General features: G+C 37.9%; 1 protein-coding gene across 2 annotated transcripts in view; it reads right to left on the bottom strand.

Annotated features, from left to right (window-relative positions):
- Window positions 1-1,024: 1,024 nt before the first annotated feature.
- Window positions 1,025-15,492, bottom strand: part of LOC136860156 (embryonic polyadenylate-binding protein B) — an 89,980-nt gene continuing 75,512 nt past the window's right edge. For both annotated transcript variants that reach the window (XM_067138739.2, XM_067138740.2), the window contains one exon: window positions 1,025-1,500. In XM_067138739.2, the coding sequence (XP_066994840.1) occupies window positions 1,296-1,500 (205 nt within the window). In that variant the 3' untranslated portion in view covers window positions 1,025-1,295. The remainder of the gene's footprint in view (window positions 1,501-15,492) is intronic.

The following is a 15,492-nucleotide window of genomic DNA, read 5'->3' as shown; positions in this document are numbered from 1 at the left end:
TCCACCTTCTTCAATACAAATACGCCGTTGATAGATGGTTTTTACAACATATATTTTATTGCAGAACTAGTTTTGGTGCTCATTTAGGCACCATCATCAGCTGCATAATAAGTCAAGAAAAACTTGGGGACATAGCAATATAAATCAACATATTGATATAATTAACTCCTTAATATCTATCTAATGTTAAGTTTAAAAACTAATTTACAACAAGATAACCCTTGTGAGTCAAAAATGTAAAATCTCATTTCTGAGTGATGAGTTGTCTTCAATATTCTGTGATGGCTGTTATTCTATACACTCATAAAAATCAAGTTCAAATACAATCTTAAAATTGAAAAATTAGAGCTGAATCAAGCCTTATAATGTTAAAATGTTCATTTCACAGATGCATTGCTAGCCATTTGTTGAATAAAAAACTCGTGTTCATTAAATTGCTAAACTGCGCCTTCTTCTGAAGTTTATTGGTGTGTGGAAACGTAGTTCTTATGTTGTATATCTAATGGTTGGAACTGTAATTGTTTGCCCTGATGTTGTTAAGTGGGCATAGCCTCTCAGTTCAATACAACCCTGTAATGATGAAAGCCCAATGTTAATAGAAAGCAAGAAAAATTGTTAAAACCTGATTGAATCAAACTATTCATGAAGCCGACTCACTTCAACGGCTGTGTACTTGGCACGGCGACTGCAGCACAGCGAGTCTGGTGTCGTGTGCTATGTGATGAAGCGCTAAGGAAGGGGAGGTAGGGGCAGCAAGGGGAATGTTTCTGGAACGTAGACAATGTAGGAGAGGGTCGAGGGGGCGTTGCAGACGAAGACAGTAGTATGAAAAACTGTTACGTAGAGTTCGAAAGACGGATGAATTTTCTGGAATTCTTAGATTGCTTGATTCTATTACTTGACAATTCTTAGATTGCTTGATTCTATTACTTGACAAGCTAAGAATTCCAGAAAATTCATCTATCTTTTGAACTCTACGTAACAGTTTTTCTTGACTTATTATGCAGCTGATGATGGTGCCTAAATGAGCGCAGAAACTAGTTCTGCAATAAAATATATGTTTTAAAAACCATCTAACAACAGTGTATTTGTATTCAACAAGGTGGAACCTACAAGATTTTTATTTCAATTGTGAACTCAGTTCAATACGGGCAAATAAGATGAAATTCCTCACGCTTATAGAATAATGTAATCAATACATTACTGCTCAGAATACTTATGTCACTGTTTTGTACAAAAATAACATTTTCAACATCCTATCAATAGAAATTATGTCCTTATCACATTTCCTCCTACTACTTAAACCTAGAATTGCGAGTTGCAGCTGCAATTTTAACGTTGTCAGGATATTTTATGTAAAGCTTTTGACCTTCCACCATAGCACCCTGAAGATTCTTCATGGCCTTTCCAGGGCCGTCAGAATCATGGAAGTTGATAAATGCATAGCCAAGAGGTTTATCACTATCCGACATGATCCGCACACTTTTTACTCGACCGTACCTGCAACAGAACATTGAGCACAATTACTGAAAATTGTAAAATAAATACACTCACATAGTAAGGAATGAAACAAAAATACACGTCTCTGTTAGAGTGGAAAATTTGGGCAAGCGTTTTATGTCTGTACATGGATTGAAAATATGGCAGATTAAAACTCATCCAGAATTATCGAAGTCTAGCTATATACACTTATATGTAAGATTAATCAATTACCTTGAATATGTTGTATCCACAAAGACACACACAAAATGCTGTCAGTTGGGTACAGTTATTTATTTAAAACTTTATTTTCACATTAAACACACAAACCTGCCAACTTTATAAAACCAAAAATCAGGAGATTTTCATATGAAAATCAGGAGAAATCAGGAGATATAATTGGTCAAAACTGCTTATTCTACATGTCTTGCACAACACACTACTATGACATATTTATAACACTTATTGTCTCAAAGCCCGACAGCTGCTATCCGAGGCTACAAGGCTAAAAATTATAACCTCACAGAAAGTATGTGAGTGAGATGATCCGGTCTCTGATAAGCCTTCCGAAAATAGTATGAACATGTTCAACACATGTGAATCGGTCATGCACTTAGATGCCATTACATAGCAAATGCATAAATTAATATATTGCATCAACCGCCCGCGTGATTATGTGAAGCTCAATGCTATTTGCATCAAATAACTAGCTGTTGCACCCATGCTTCGCTCTGGAATTCTCAGAAAGACTGTTCTTATAGTTTTCCCAACTGAAGTCAATATAGGTCATTACAATGACGTCAGTACGAATGTCACGATTAAAAATAATACTGTCATATGAAATATTCAATAAAATGGAAAACAGCATGTTTTCTCACTTTTTACGAAAAGTACAACGGTTACAAGTAACTATTCTCATTTTGGTTCCGTATTGAAGTTGACGTATATCTCAAATAATATTATAATATTTATAGATCCACCTGTTTAATACAATACAATATAATCCACTATTTCATGTGGTTAAAATTTATACATAATACATAAAAGTCAATGGTACATGTTTCACCCTTTTTTTACGGGCATCTTAAAATTAATGGATATGGAATCTTTCCAATCTTATAAACTATAGAGTAAAATGTTGTCAATGATTTCATAAATTATTGTACTATAACGTCTAAAATAACGATATTGCACCAAAGTATGTTGAAAAAAAACTGTGAATTAACAGTTTTTGAAGATTAAAACGTGGTTAATCATGAATATTTGAGCGTTTAAAACCAAAATGGATCCTCTTCTTATATATCATTAAGACTGTGACAGCCTTGAGTGTAAGCACAATCATCAAAGAGGGATGTTTGTTCCATTCCCATAGCATGAGTCCAAGATAGTAAAATCACTGTAAGTTATTTAAAACAGAAGTTTAAACGTAACAAATATGTTAAAATGTGCACGGTAGATATATCTGAAAGTCGTAGAAAAGAAAATGGAACTTCTTGTGGAGGCGTTGCTAATGATAAAATGTTGTGTCAAAGCTAGCGGATGTCAGTAATTATGTTGGTGCGGTAATCAATTGGATCCAAAAGACGGTCAAGTGGGTGTGGATTTAGTTATGTTAGTCAAACTGGGCACAGCTTCTATACAAGATATATGGAGCATTACAATGCCTTAAAACATAAATATTCAGCGATGAGCTCACACATGAGTGAAACAGGACACCAGTTTACATCAATTGATAACGATCTCACTATTCTAAGATGTTTAGGCAAAGGAAAACTTATGAATGAATTACGAAGTCTTTACATCTTTTTAGATCAAGCCTATAACAAAGACCATAATCTTTTTTTTTTTTTTGCTAGGGGCTTTACGTCGCGCCGACACAGATAGGTCTTATGGCGACGATGGGATAGGAAAGGTCTAGGAGTTGGAAGGAAGCGGCCGTGGCCTTAATTAAGGTGCAGCCCCAGCATTAGACCATAATCTTAATGATGCCACGGAGGCAAAAAATCCTTTATATGAGCTAACTCCAAAGTTATTAGGCATTGTGAATTCAAAACATAATACAATCCCGCAGACTTTTAGAACTTCTTGTTCTAAAGCTTCCACCACCTCGCCAAATGTTAGGTCCGCCCATCTTGCTCTTAACAGCCCTCCAATAACAACACCTGCGCGCAAGGATCCGCCCCCCCTTACCCCCCCCCCCCATATACTTCACTGCCTCAGCCACACCGTTATAATACTAGAAGTAGAAAGCTCAGTCAAGCTAGCGTTGCTGGAACAGCCCGACGTACTTAACACGCATCGTACGAGTAAGTACCGCCTTAGGCATTTTTGACGTACGGGAAGTCTCGTGCACAGTACTATTTAACTTTCTTTAACATTTCGTTTCAGAAAAACTCAATCATTTTTTCCAACAAATGTTTCAATGGGGTTAATAACACCCACCTGACCGTCTTTTGGATCCAATTGATTACCGCACCAACATAATAACCGACATCCGCTAGCTTTGACACAACATTTTATCATTAGCAACGCCTCCACAAGAAGTTCCATTTTCTTTTCTACGACTTTCAGATATATCTACCGTACACATTTTAACATATTTGTTACGTTTACACTTCTGTTTTAAATAACTGACAGTGATTTTACTATCTTGGACTCATGCTATGGGAATGGAACAAACATCCCCCTTGATGATTGTGCTTACACTCAACGCTGTCACAGTCTTAATGATATATAAGAAGAGGATCCACTTTGGTTTTAAACGCTCAAATATTCATGATTAACCACGTTTTAATCTTCAAAAACTGTTAATTCAGAGTTTTTTTAACATACTTTGGTGCAATATCGTTATTTTAGACGTTATAGTACAATATTATATGAAATCATTGTCCAACATTTTACTCTATAGTTTATAAGATTGGAAAGATTCCATATCCATTAATTTTAAGATTGATATAGACTGATGATGCCCGTAAAAAAAGGGTGAAACATGTACCATTGACTTTTATGTATTATGTATAAATTTTAACCACATGAAATAGTGGATTATATTGTATTGTATTGAACAGGTGGATCTATAAATATTATAATAATATTTGAGATATAAGTACTACGGTGTCGATCTAACAGTGAAAGTTCCAGAGCTAGAATGACCAGGCCGCAGACAGCCGTGAAAACTCCTGTGTCATTATTCCGTGCACACTGCTCATTCCAATCACTGCCTCAGAGTAGGGATCGTAAAGCTTTAATACTATGATGAACCAGTGTGTTTTATACCAGCAGTATCAGAAAATTTATGAACCAGAGGAATGGCATGCTAAAGAAGAGAGAGATCTAACTCCCCAGCTACTTCCTGCCAATATTCAGGCAGGCTGTTATACTAGGTACGCAGCAGTAATCCTATCTATCGGAGATAAATGGCAGCAGAATACACAAAGCACATCACAACAAACAACTGTCAATGTAATGTTATTGTTGATCAATTTTATGAGCTTTCTATATTGGAGGCCTTCACATTTAGTTTTCTTCCAACTCTGTGATATTGGAGCATGGAATGTAAAGCGAGTCTTCCCTTCTTTCATGACTCCCTCTTGTGTTATTGTTTAAGTGATCATTCCTTCATGACTTTTTCTCACTTTTATAATCATCTTCACAATTTAATCACCATCACCACCAATATTATTATAGTCGGTACGGTCAAACTGCATAAGATATAATTAACCAGACATTGTACTCTCTATAACTTTTGTTATGTAGAACTTTTCGATATGGCCATCAAGATAGGTAATTAAACATTATATTTTTGGCAACTTCCCCTAAACTGCCATTTCAAACAGGGTGAATAAAATTATTTATAGCATAGACTGTAGTTCCTTACTACCCAACTTCACATACCAATTTTCATTAAATTCTGTTCACCCATTTTCTCGTACTTCGGCGCTGATATGGACTTAGCAACAAAAATCCAAATTCATGAATATCTCTGTTATCATAGCCGGTACAATAAAAATGTATGACATAAATAATAGGAAATTTAATAACTTTAATTATGTAGTATTTATTGTTAGGGCCAATAACAACAAATATCTGAGAATTAAATTTTAGGCCTTCCCCTAAACTACCATTTCACTCAGCGTGAATACAATTATTTAGAGCCTACATTGTAGTGATTTATTCCCCGACTTTATACACCGATTTTCATTAAATTCTTTTCATCCATTTTCTCGTGATGGGCGTACAGACAGACAGACAGACAGACAGACAGACAGACAGACAGACATTACGGAAAATTAAAACGTGCATTTATCCTTGTTACTGTAGTCACGATTGGTACAGAAATATTCTTATTCAATTCTGAGCAATGTACAACACACTTATTTTATTTATATTGAAATAAATTAAAATTAGTCAGGATTGTCTCCAAATGGCTCCTAAAATCTCTAGAAAAGTCACCAGTCGTTATAATTGAAATTCTGTCACTAAATTACTAAAAAAGAATCCATATCTAGAGACTAGTCTTTAGAATCGACTAGACTGATGTGAACGAACACGAACATAGCACGCGAGAACAAGATATTGACAATATACGCCTCGCGATATACAGGTTTCAATAATCATCGCACATTTGCGCAAATTTCTTGCATTAATAAATGTTGATATTTCATTTGAAAGCGGCCAATGAGCGAAGGACTTCTGGCCACTGGCATAAAAAAAGTTGAAATGACGGGATTTGAAAACAAATGTTTGAAGTTCACTAAAAAAATAAGCTAAAATCGGGAGAAATAATAGAATAATCGGGAGGCGGGGAAAACTGTCAAAAATCAGGAGTCTCCCGCCTAAATTGGGAAAGTTGGTAGGTATGCACATAACCTAATCAACTGCCATCATAAACAAAACACAACTACGGAGAATAAGAAGAATGCGAGTGCCATTGACGCAAGCGTAGTAGACTGATATAACTTGAAAACAATATTCCTTAACCATGGGTAAATAATGCAAGTATTGAGTTCGTATTATTATTATTATTATTATGAAAAAAAACAGGACCAACAGGGAAGACACAGACAAATTTTGGGAAGAACTAGACCAACTATTATCATCCATTTCCGATAACCATATTAAAATCACGCTTGGCGATTTCAATGCTAAAATAGGCCGTGAGAAAAAGTTTCGTAATGTTGTAGGTAAGTGGCCAGCTCATCATCTAACTAACAGCAATGGTCAGAGATTGATCGATCTTTGTATTGATCATGGGCTACTTTTGGAAACCACACAATTCAAACGACGACCACATAAACTGATGACTTGGAAGTGCCCTAATGTTAAATTAGGGGAGTTCCAAATTGATCATGTAGCTATGAATAAGAACTATCATAAGGAAATTTACAATATGAGGGTCCTCCGTGGAGTGGACATAGATTCAGATCATTATTTGTCCAAAATTTAAATAAAATTAACTCCAAAAAAGAAACGCATTCTCTCCAAATGTAATAGGAAGAAAACATATGACCCTAGCTATCTCATTAATAATAAATTATATTATGAACAATCTAAAACCTATCTAAGTGATGATTTGGGAACGGTAATTAACAAGCTAAAAACCATCGCTGAGGAAAACGCTCCTGTTAAAAAGAGGAAAAAACATGCTTGGTGGAATGAGGAGTGCGATGCAGCGATTCAACACCGACACAAGGCATGGTTGATTGATCAACAACGGAAAACAGAACAGTCACGCGAAGAACTTGTTACTGCTAGACGACGTAGGCTAAAATCATCCGAAGGTTTAAGAGAAATTATCACACGGAGATGTTACACTCTTTTGACGAAGCATTTACTCAACATAAGACAAGAGATTACTATAAAACATTTCGGCAATACCAAACAAATTATACTCCCCCAACACTCCTAATGAGAGATACTAATGGAAAACAGGCACATACTAATCAAGATAATGCGGAAATTTTAGCTAGATACTTTGAGAACTTACTTAACAGTGAGGAACCTTCAGAATATCTGCAATATGACACACATCCAAAAAACAGGATACCTTTAGAAAAGGTTACACCGCCCGTTTATAATGAAGTACGAGCAGCAATTGATTCCTTTAAAAATTATCAAGCACCGGGAGAGAACCAAATCGTCGCAGAGGTATGGACGAATGCTAATGACCAAACTGTTCAGAATCTACATAAACATCTCATAGATATTTGGAATACTGCTACAATGCCTGAAGAGTGGAATATGGCAATAATTCAACCATTGCATAAAAAGGGCGATAGATCTGATCCAAATAATTATCGGGGAGTATCATTATTGGATATTACATATAAGATTTTATCTAAGATTATCTATAACAGAATACAGGGTCATCTTGACTGTGAACTAGGGGAATATCAAGGTGGATTTCGCCCAGGAAGAAGCTGCCCTGACCAAATCATCAGTTTAAAATGGATTATGAAACATCATAGATCTAGAAACAAAAATTTAGTTATTACGTTTGTTGATTTTCAAAAGGCGTATGATAGTATACATCGTGAATCACTGTTGAATGTCCTTCAGGAATTTGGTCTACATTCCAAACTTATTAGCCTGATTGGTATGACTCTTAAGAATACTCAATCTAAAGTTAGATTCAGAAATGAGTTATCTAAATCATTTGCAATTACAATAGGCCTCCGCCAGGGAGATGGACTTTCGCCATTATTGTTCAATTGTGTATTGGAAAAGGTCATGTGAGAGTGGACTAAGGTATGTCCTCCAAAAGTCAAAACTGGAAAAAATATCAAACTAAATTGCTTGGCATTCACGGATGATCTTGCGATACTGGCAAATGGTTTCGAAGAGGCTAAAGTTCAATTGGAAGAACTTGCAAATGTAGCGAAAAAAGTTGGATTGCAAATTTCGTATGATAAAACAAAAATAATGCCTACTTTCAAAACTTTAAATTCAGAGCTATTATTAAATAATAATAAACGAATTGAAATTGTAAGTACATTTAAATATTTGGATGAAAATCTCACTTGGAATTGCAATGAAAAACAATCTATAGAGAGCAGAATATATAAACTGAAGCAGGCACAACAGATAACTTGGCCTACATACAAAAAGAAATGTCTTTCTATTAACGCTAAATTTAGGCATTATAACTCTGTTATTAAACTAGAAGCAACTTATGCTTGTGAAACATTATTTAAACTCAATACTAGATCAACAACAGAACACTTACAACAAGTTGATCGAAGGATACTCAGGACGATCATAAACAAGAAACATCAGGTGGATGGACAGTGGAGATTGTTGCCGAATGAGGTTATCTATCGGGAAAGTGAGTCCATCACAGACACGATGAGAAAAAGAAGAATTGCCTTTTTTTGTTATATATTTCGACTAAGTGATAACAGAGTTTTAAAACAATTATTTAATTACTTTTGGAATAGTAAATCAAAAAACAATTGGTTTAAAGAAGTTCAAAGTGATTTGGAGGAGTTGAATATTACCATGCAAACCATAGAAAACAGAGGCGAGAAAAGTATTTTGAAGAATAAATGCTTCAGGCTTCCTCTGACCACTGTACAGAGGAAACAATATATTATAACGGATGCGGAGAGGGCAGCCAGGTCAACCAGACTCAAGACTTTTTGGGAGAAGAAAAGGAAGACAAATTTGTTGTAGTCTGATTTAAGCGCTCCAATGTGGGCGTAAACTCTGTAAATAAATAAATAATTATTATTATTATTATCATGACATGTGAGGTATGGCTATGAAGTGTTTACATCTACTTATTAGTATAATAATTATTATTATTTACGTTGTCAGACGATCGTATTATTTGTGAGGTTATGTCATGAAATGTGCTGTGTGTGTATATACATAAAAAATATGCAGGTATTATTCGCGTAAATATGGTATTTGAAGGTGCTCAAATACGTCAGCCTCGTGTCGGTAGATTTACTGGCACGTAATATATATATGTATATATGTATGAGTTTAGTTAATGTAAGAACCTGTAATTAATAGCATATAATTTATTATTACCTGTACATGTGGTGTATAATCCACAGTAACATTGTGCAACACACTGTAACATCCAGAATAACATATCTTTGACACTAGATGGTTGTGGAATGTTCTTTGCATTATAACTGTGTATTAGGCACTCCAGAATTTACGAGAAGAGGTGTTGTGTAACGTCCTTCTAGAAACCTGGCTAGGCAACCTATATAAAAGGACAGTCTCGATGGTGGAGTTGAGTTACTGTTTAACAGGAGCTGTTTTGAAGAGACGTGTGTAAAAGTCTTGTTTGAAGTATGTGAATGGGTTTTGTAGAGTTGGTAGGCCTAGTTGACATGCAGTGGTTGCAATCTCCTTGTGTTTCGTGATAGGCAGTTGTTAAACATGGTAGTTTGTTGATGTGTGTGTTTAATGTGAAGTTAAGTTGTAAATAAATTAATGTATGTAACTGACAACATTTTGTGTGCGTCTTTGTGAATACATCATTGGCGACTGTAACAGGATGTAAGAATTTACGAGTGAATACGAGTGTAAATGCGAAAGAGATCAAAATGCAAGTGATACAAGAAAATATGTCCGTACGAAAACTCAGACGAACTCACCAAGAGAAATCTTCCGACGAATGCCAAGAAGAAATCGCTGCAGATCTCTTCGAAAAAGGCGAAGATCCCGAAAAGTTTTTCATCGAGGTCAAAACATCAGAAGAAGAGGTAAATATAACAAGAATGTGTTTTAACTTAATGACCATGATGCAGGCACTCAAGGACAAAATCTCAGACATTGATTAACGAGTTAATTCCACGTTAGCAAAAGTAAATGACAAACTTTCAGACCAAATTTCAAAAGTAAATGATAAAATTTCAGACGGAAATTCCCAAGCTAATATGTCTTTAACCGGACAAATATCACGAGTGTACACACAGGTTTACAAAGTAGAACAGGGCCTAATTTCAACCGTAGATGCTAAAATTTCGTCCCAAATTACTGACGTCACCAATCATTTAACAGAGCAGATATCGGTCATCAGGTCAAAACTGGGACAGGTTGAACAGATTGACAGTAGGGTGAGCCACCTGGAAGGGGACATCGCGAATGTTGGGGAGGAGGTGGAAACCCAGGTTTCCAGCATAAAACAACAGGTTGAGGGGAGAATTTCTACCGTCGAGGGAAATTTCTAAAGCCATATTTCTGCCGTTGAAGGAAATTTTAGGAGCCGTATTTCTGCTGTTGAAGGAAGGTTAGAAAACCGGTTTTCGACCATCAAGGGAGATGTACAGAATATAAGAGAAAGCATCCTTCACACGGTAGAAGATAGATTAACTCAAACAGGCCCTAGCACCACACCTTCAATCCCCTCAAACTTAACCGGCAACACAGGACACCTAGACCCAAAGGTGAACATAGAGAGCCTTCCGGAATTCCACGGACGACTGGAAGAGAACCTGACTAGCTTCATCAAGGGATCGATCAGTCTATTAGGAAGGACTTATCTACCCGAGGACATCTTCGTTCAACTCATCACACTGCGGTTAAAGGGGCAAGCCGCTACTTGGTGGAACAACCTGCGGGGCTTAAATTTAAACTGGTTGGCCTTTAAGAGGAAATTCCTCGCTACGTTTAGTTCTGAAGGGGTGAAGATCTCCATGAAAAGGACTGGCTGAGGCACAACCCACTGGCAAGAGAGCTAGCGCCTTTGTCCTACAGAAGTACCAGTTCTTCAAACGGCTGCACCTGGAGGGGAGTGAGAACGAGATCTTACCAGACATCACAGAACTACTCTATAATAAGATTCGACCCCTAGTGAAAGTACCACAACCGAGATCCTTTGATGTTCTATGTAGAATCATCACCTAGTTGGAGGAGGAACATAAGAGCGAAGCTACGGAAGAGACCAGCTGGGTTAGGAAGTGCTACCAGCGTGGAAGAAGGGGACACCTGAAGAACAAGTGCCCAATCTTGACGTCAAAGAAACTACGTCCGGCCCATTCTGGATTGAGGGGGGGATGGGGCCAGGAACAGGAAGGTGTCCCAAGACACGACAGACAAGCAGCTGTGATCAAGTAGGAGAGGGATTGGTCAGATTGTGAGCAGAACAGGCCAATCTCGCCCAGCGATCATTTTGCGGATAGGCAACAAGAACTTTTCAGCCATACTCGACAGCCAAGCAAGTCACTCATTTGTAAATGAGACTGTTGCCAGATTACTACCACCCGTGAAGTCTTACCATCTCGGAAGGGTAGTGGCAGCAGTGGACGGGGTAACGTATTCTAACCAAGGACAGACTAACCTAACCGCTAAATCCATGGACCTGCCAATTGTAGGTAACGTCTCAGTGATTCAGAACCTAATACCTGACATCATATTAGGTCATGACTTTTTGGTGGACTACAAGGTGATCCTAGACTATGCAGTGCATGAAGTCTTTTTTGGGGAAAGACAGACATCTGAGGGTTGCCTGGAACGATGGAAATCTCTGGACTCGCAAGAATGTGGAAGTTGACGTAAAGCTGGGAGATATCCAGTTAATGCAGCTTCAAGACAAGGCATTATCTAGGCACCCAGAGATGGAACCTGAAGCTAGGAACACCATTATCGAAAGGGAGTTCCCACGAAAACACCCGAGTGAGCCCAAGGAATCTGTCCTTATGATCATCAAGAAGGAACTTGATCTGGAAGTAATTAAACAATGGCAAGAACAAGACAAGCCCTGTAGGACCAAAACGCAGTGGATTAGGAGACAGAACATCGGTAGTCTACTTGTCCCGAGGGAATACAAGATGTGCTACAAGAACTTACGGGTTGACGGAGGACTCTTGATGTACAGATCTCACCACTCAGATGCCTGCAGTAGTGGTGATCCCTAAACAGCACATGATTGACATCCTTGAGAAGTTCCATGACAGCAATGAAGAAGGACATCCAGGAGGCGAAGAGACGTATCAGTCTATCTGATGAAGATTCTTCTGGGTCAACATCCGGAAATACATCCTGGACTATGTGAAGGGGTGCTATATCTGCGCCTGCACCAAGGCGAGAAACAGGAAGAAACATTCTAGTCAGCAACGAAGACGGCTGCAATGCCCTTGGGAGGTCATAGCCCTGGACTTGATGGGTCCTTACCCTAGAACACCACAGGGTAAAACAGGACTCCTAGTAATCACCGACCTCTTCACAAGATGGACTGAGGCTTTCCGGTACCAGAAGCCACAATGGGTCATATCACCAGCTGTCTACAAGATAAGTTATTCAGCTGCTACGGTTATCCATGGTGAATTCTGTCAGACAACGGGAGTCAGTTCACGTCAAGGAAGTGGTAGGAAATGACAGAATGGGGTGTGGAGCACTGTGGACCACCCCTATCTACAACCCAAGGACCAATCCAATGGAACAACGGAACTAGGAGCTAAAAAGGATGCTACGGGTCCACCTAATAGACAAAGAACGACTGTGGGACCGTCAGATACCACAGTCACTCTTTGCCCTGCGACGACGCAATAATCGTGTCATTGGCTATTCCCCAGCGGAGCTGTTCCTTGGTCGACAGCTATACGGCACCGGGGATTGGGAGATTCGTCCACCACCCACTTCTGGTCAAGGTGATGGAGCTGTTTCCCTAGCAGAGTGGCAGCAGCAGCATCCGCAGAACATCAAGGAGAAGCAAGTTTTGGCCGAGAAGAGATCCCTTACCCAGGCCAAGGCTCAAGATGTCAAAGAGACCCAGACCTTCCTACCAGGACAACAAGTACTGTGACGTAACCACCCAGTCAGTAATAAGATTGGAGGGTTTCACGCAGGTCTCGCACCTAAGTTGGTTGGTCCCGTCGAGGTGGATAAGCAGCTGGGCCAGGCGGTCTAGTTACTAAAGACCAACCCTCCTGTAAAGGTCCACGCTTCGGAGTTGCGGCGAGTCACCCAACCACTGCCCCTACAGAGTAAGGCTGGTGCTACCACAGGTCCACCTGAAGGAGAGGCTTCTAAGGACACAGCACAATCTGGTCTTCATGAGGGGAACGCATCAACTATCATCGAGGAAGAGGTTGGCAGCAAGGCAACCCCGACCCCTGATACGGCATGATCCGGTCAAGAGGAGGAGAGCACATCCAGCGACGCCGAGGGAGAAAGAAGGTACAATCTATGACCAAGGCAAAGTCGACGAGTGTGAGAGACTGTTGAAATTGTTTCAAGTTATGGGGGGATATTGATGCAAGTGTAGTAGACTGATATAACTTGAAAACAATGTTCTTTAACCCATGGGTAAATAAAGCAAGTATTGATCTTGAATCATCATCATCATCATGACTTGTGAGGTATGGCTATGAAGTGTTTACATCTACCTTTAGTATTATTATTATTTACATAGTATGACGATCGTATTATTTGTGAGGTTATGTCATAAAACACGTGCTGTATATATATATGAGTTTAGTTAATGTAAGAACCTGTAATTAATAGTATATCATTTAATGTATTATTACCTGTATATATGGTGTATAATCCACAGTAACATTGTGCAACACACTGTAACATCCAGAATACTGTAATGTATCTTTGACCCTTAGATGGTTGTAGAATGTTCTTTACATTATAACTATGTATTAGGCACTCTAGAATGTACGAGAAAAGGTTTTGTGTAACATCCTTCTAGAAGCCTGGCCAGGCAACCTATATAAAGAGACAATCTTGATGGTGGAGTTGAGTTATTGTTTAACAGTTGTTGTTTTAATTAGACATGTGTAGAAGTCGTGTTTGAAGCATGTGAATTGTTTTTGTAGAGTTGGTAGTTGACATGCAATGGTTGCAGTCTCCTTGTGCTTCGTGATAGGTAGTTGTTAAAAATGGTGGTTTGTTGATGTATGTGTTTAATGTGAAGTTAAGTTGTAAATAAATTAATGTACACAACTGACAGCATTTTGTGTGCGTCTTTGTGAAGACTGCCTCCTTATATATGTTGCCTGGCCAGGCTTCTACAAGGATATGTCACAACCTATTATCTCGTAAATTCTAAAGTGTCTGATAGCATAGTTACAATGTAACGAAGGTTCTACATAGTTCTCGTCGTACATTCTGGATATTACAGTGTGTTGCACCATATTGTAGTGGATTATACATCATATATACAGGTAATAATAATTTATATACTATTAATTACAAGTTCTTACATTAACTAAACTCATATGTATCACATGTTTCATGGCATAACCTCACAAATAATACGATCGTCCGTAAATAATAATAATACTAATACTAAATGGATGTAAACACTTCATAGCCATGCCTCACAAGCAAAAGTAGTAATAGTGATAATAATAATAATAATAATAATAATAATAATAATAATAATAATAATAATAATAATAATAATAATAATAATTCAAGCTCGATACTTGCATTATTTACCCATGGGTTAAATAATACTGTTTTCAAGTTATATAAGTCTATTACCCTTGTGTCAAATATTGGATGTGTTCAGTCGCAGAGGTGCGTAGGACATTATTCAATTTTTTCGTGGCAGCATGTTAGCACGTAAAAGGCACAAGTGTCATGTCACCAATAAGTTATTAGTGATTATGCCAATCAAAGCCCTTATATCAGATATAGTGTTGGAGATGACCAATCTTTCATTCTACATCTTCTAGTTGGGGGTGTTACCTGTTGTTTCTATTTGTTTCCCTGAATTACTGTGTCCTTGTGAATTATGTCAAAAAATACAATATCAAAAAAAATAGTGCAAAGTACAATACTCTATAAGCACGGTCGCCATGTCAAAACATAAATGTAAAATTAGTCCTGATTAATATTGCATATTAGAATGATACTTGAAGGTGCTGGATGTAAGTTACTTTCGTCAGCTGTTTTGTTCCCCAGGGCACTTGAGCCACTATTTTACTACGAAGAGTCACTACTTGAATTTCCACCTTCAGACTCTTCAAATGAAAGATCACTTTCATCTACTTTCATGAAGTCCGAAATTGAAGCAATCTCTTGCTCACTGATTCTATTTTT

The sequence above is a fragment of the Anabrus simplex genome, chromosome 1, assembly GCF_040414725.1.
Source record: "Anabrus simplex isolate iqAnaSimp1 chromosome 1, ASM4041472v1, whole genome shotgun sequence".
Taxonomy (NCBI): Eukaryota; Metazoa; Arthropoda; class Insecta; order Orthoptera; family Tettigoniidae; genus Anabrus; species Anabrus simplex.
This window is presented reverse-complemented; position numbering and strand designations above follow the sequence as displayed.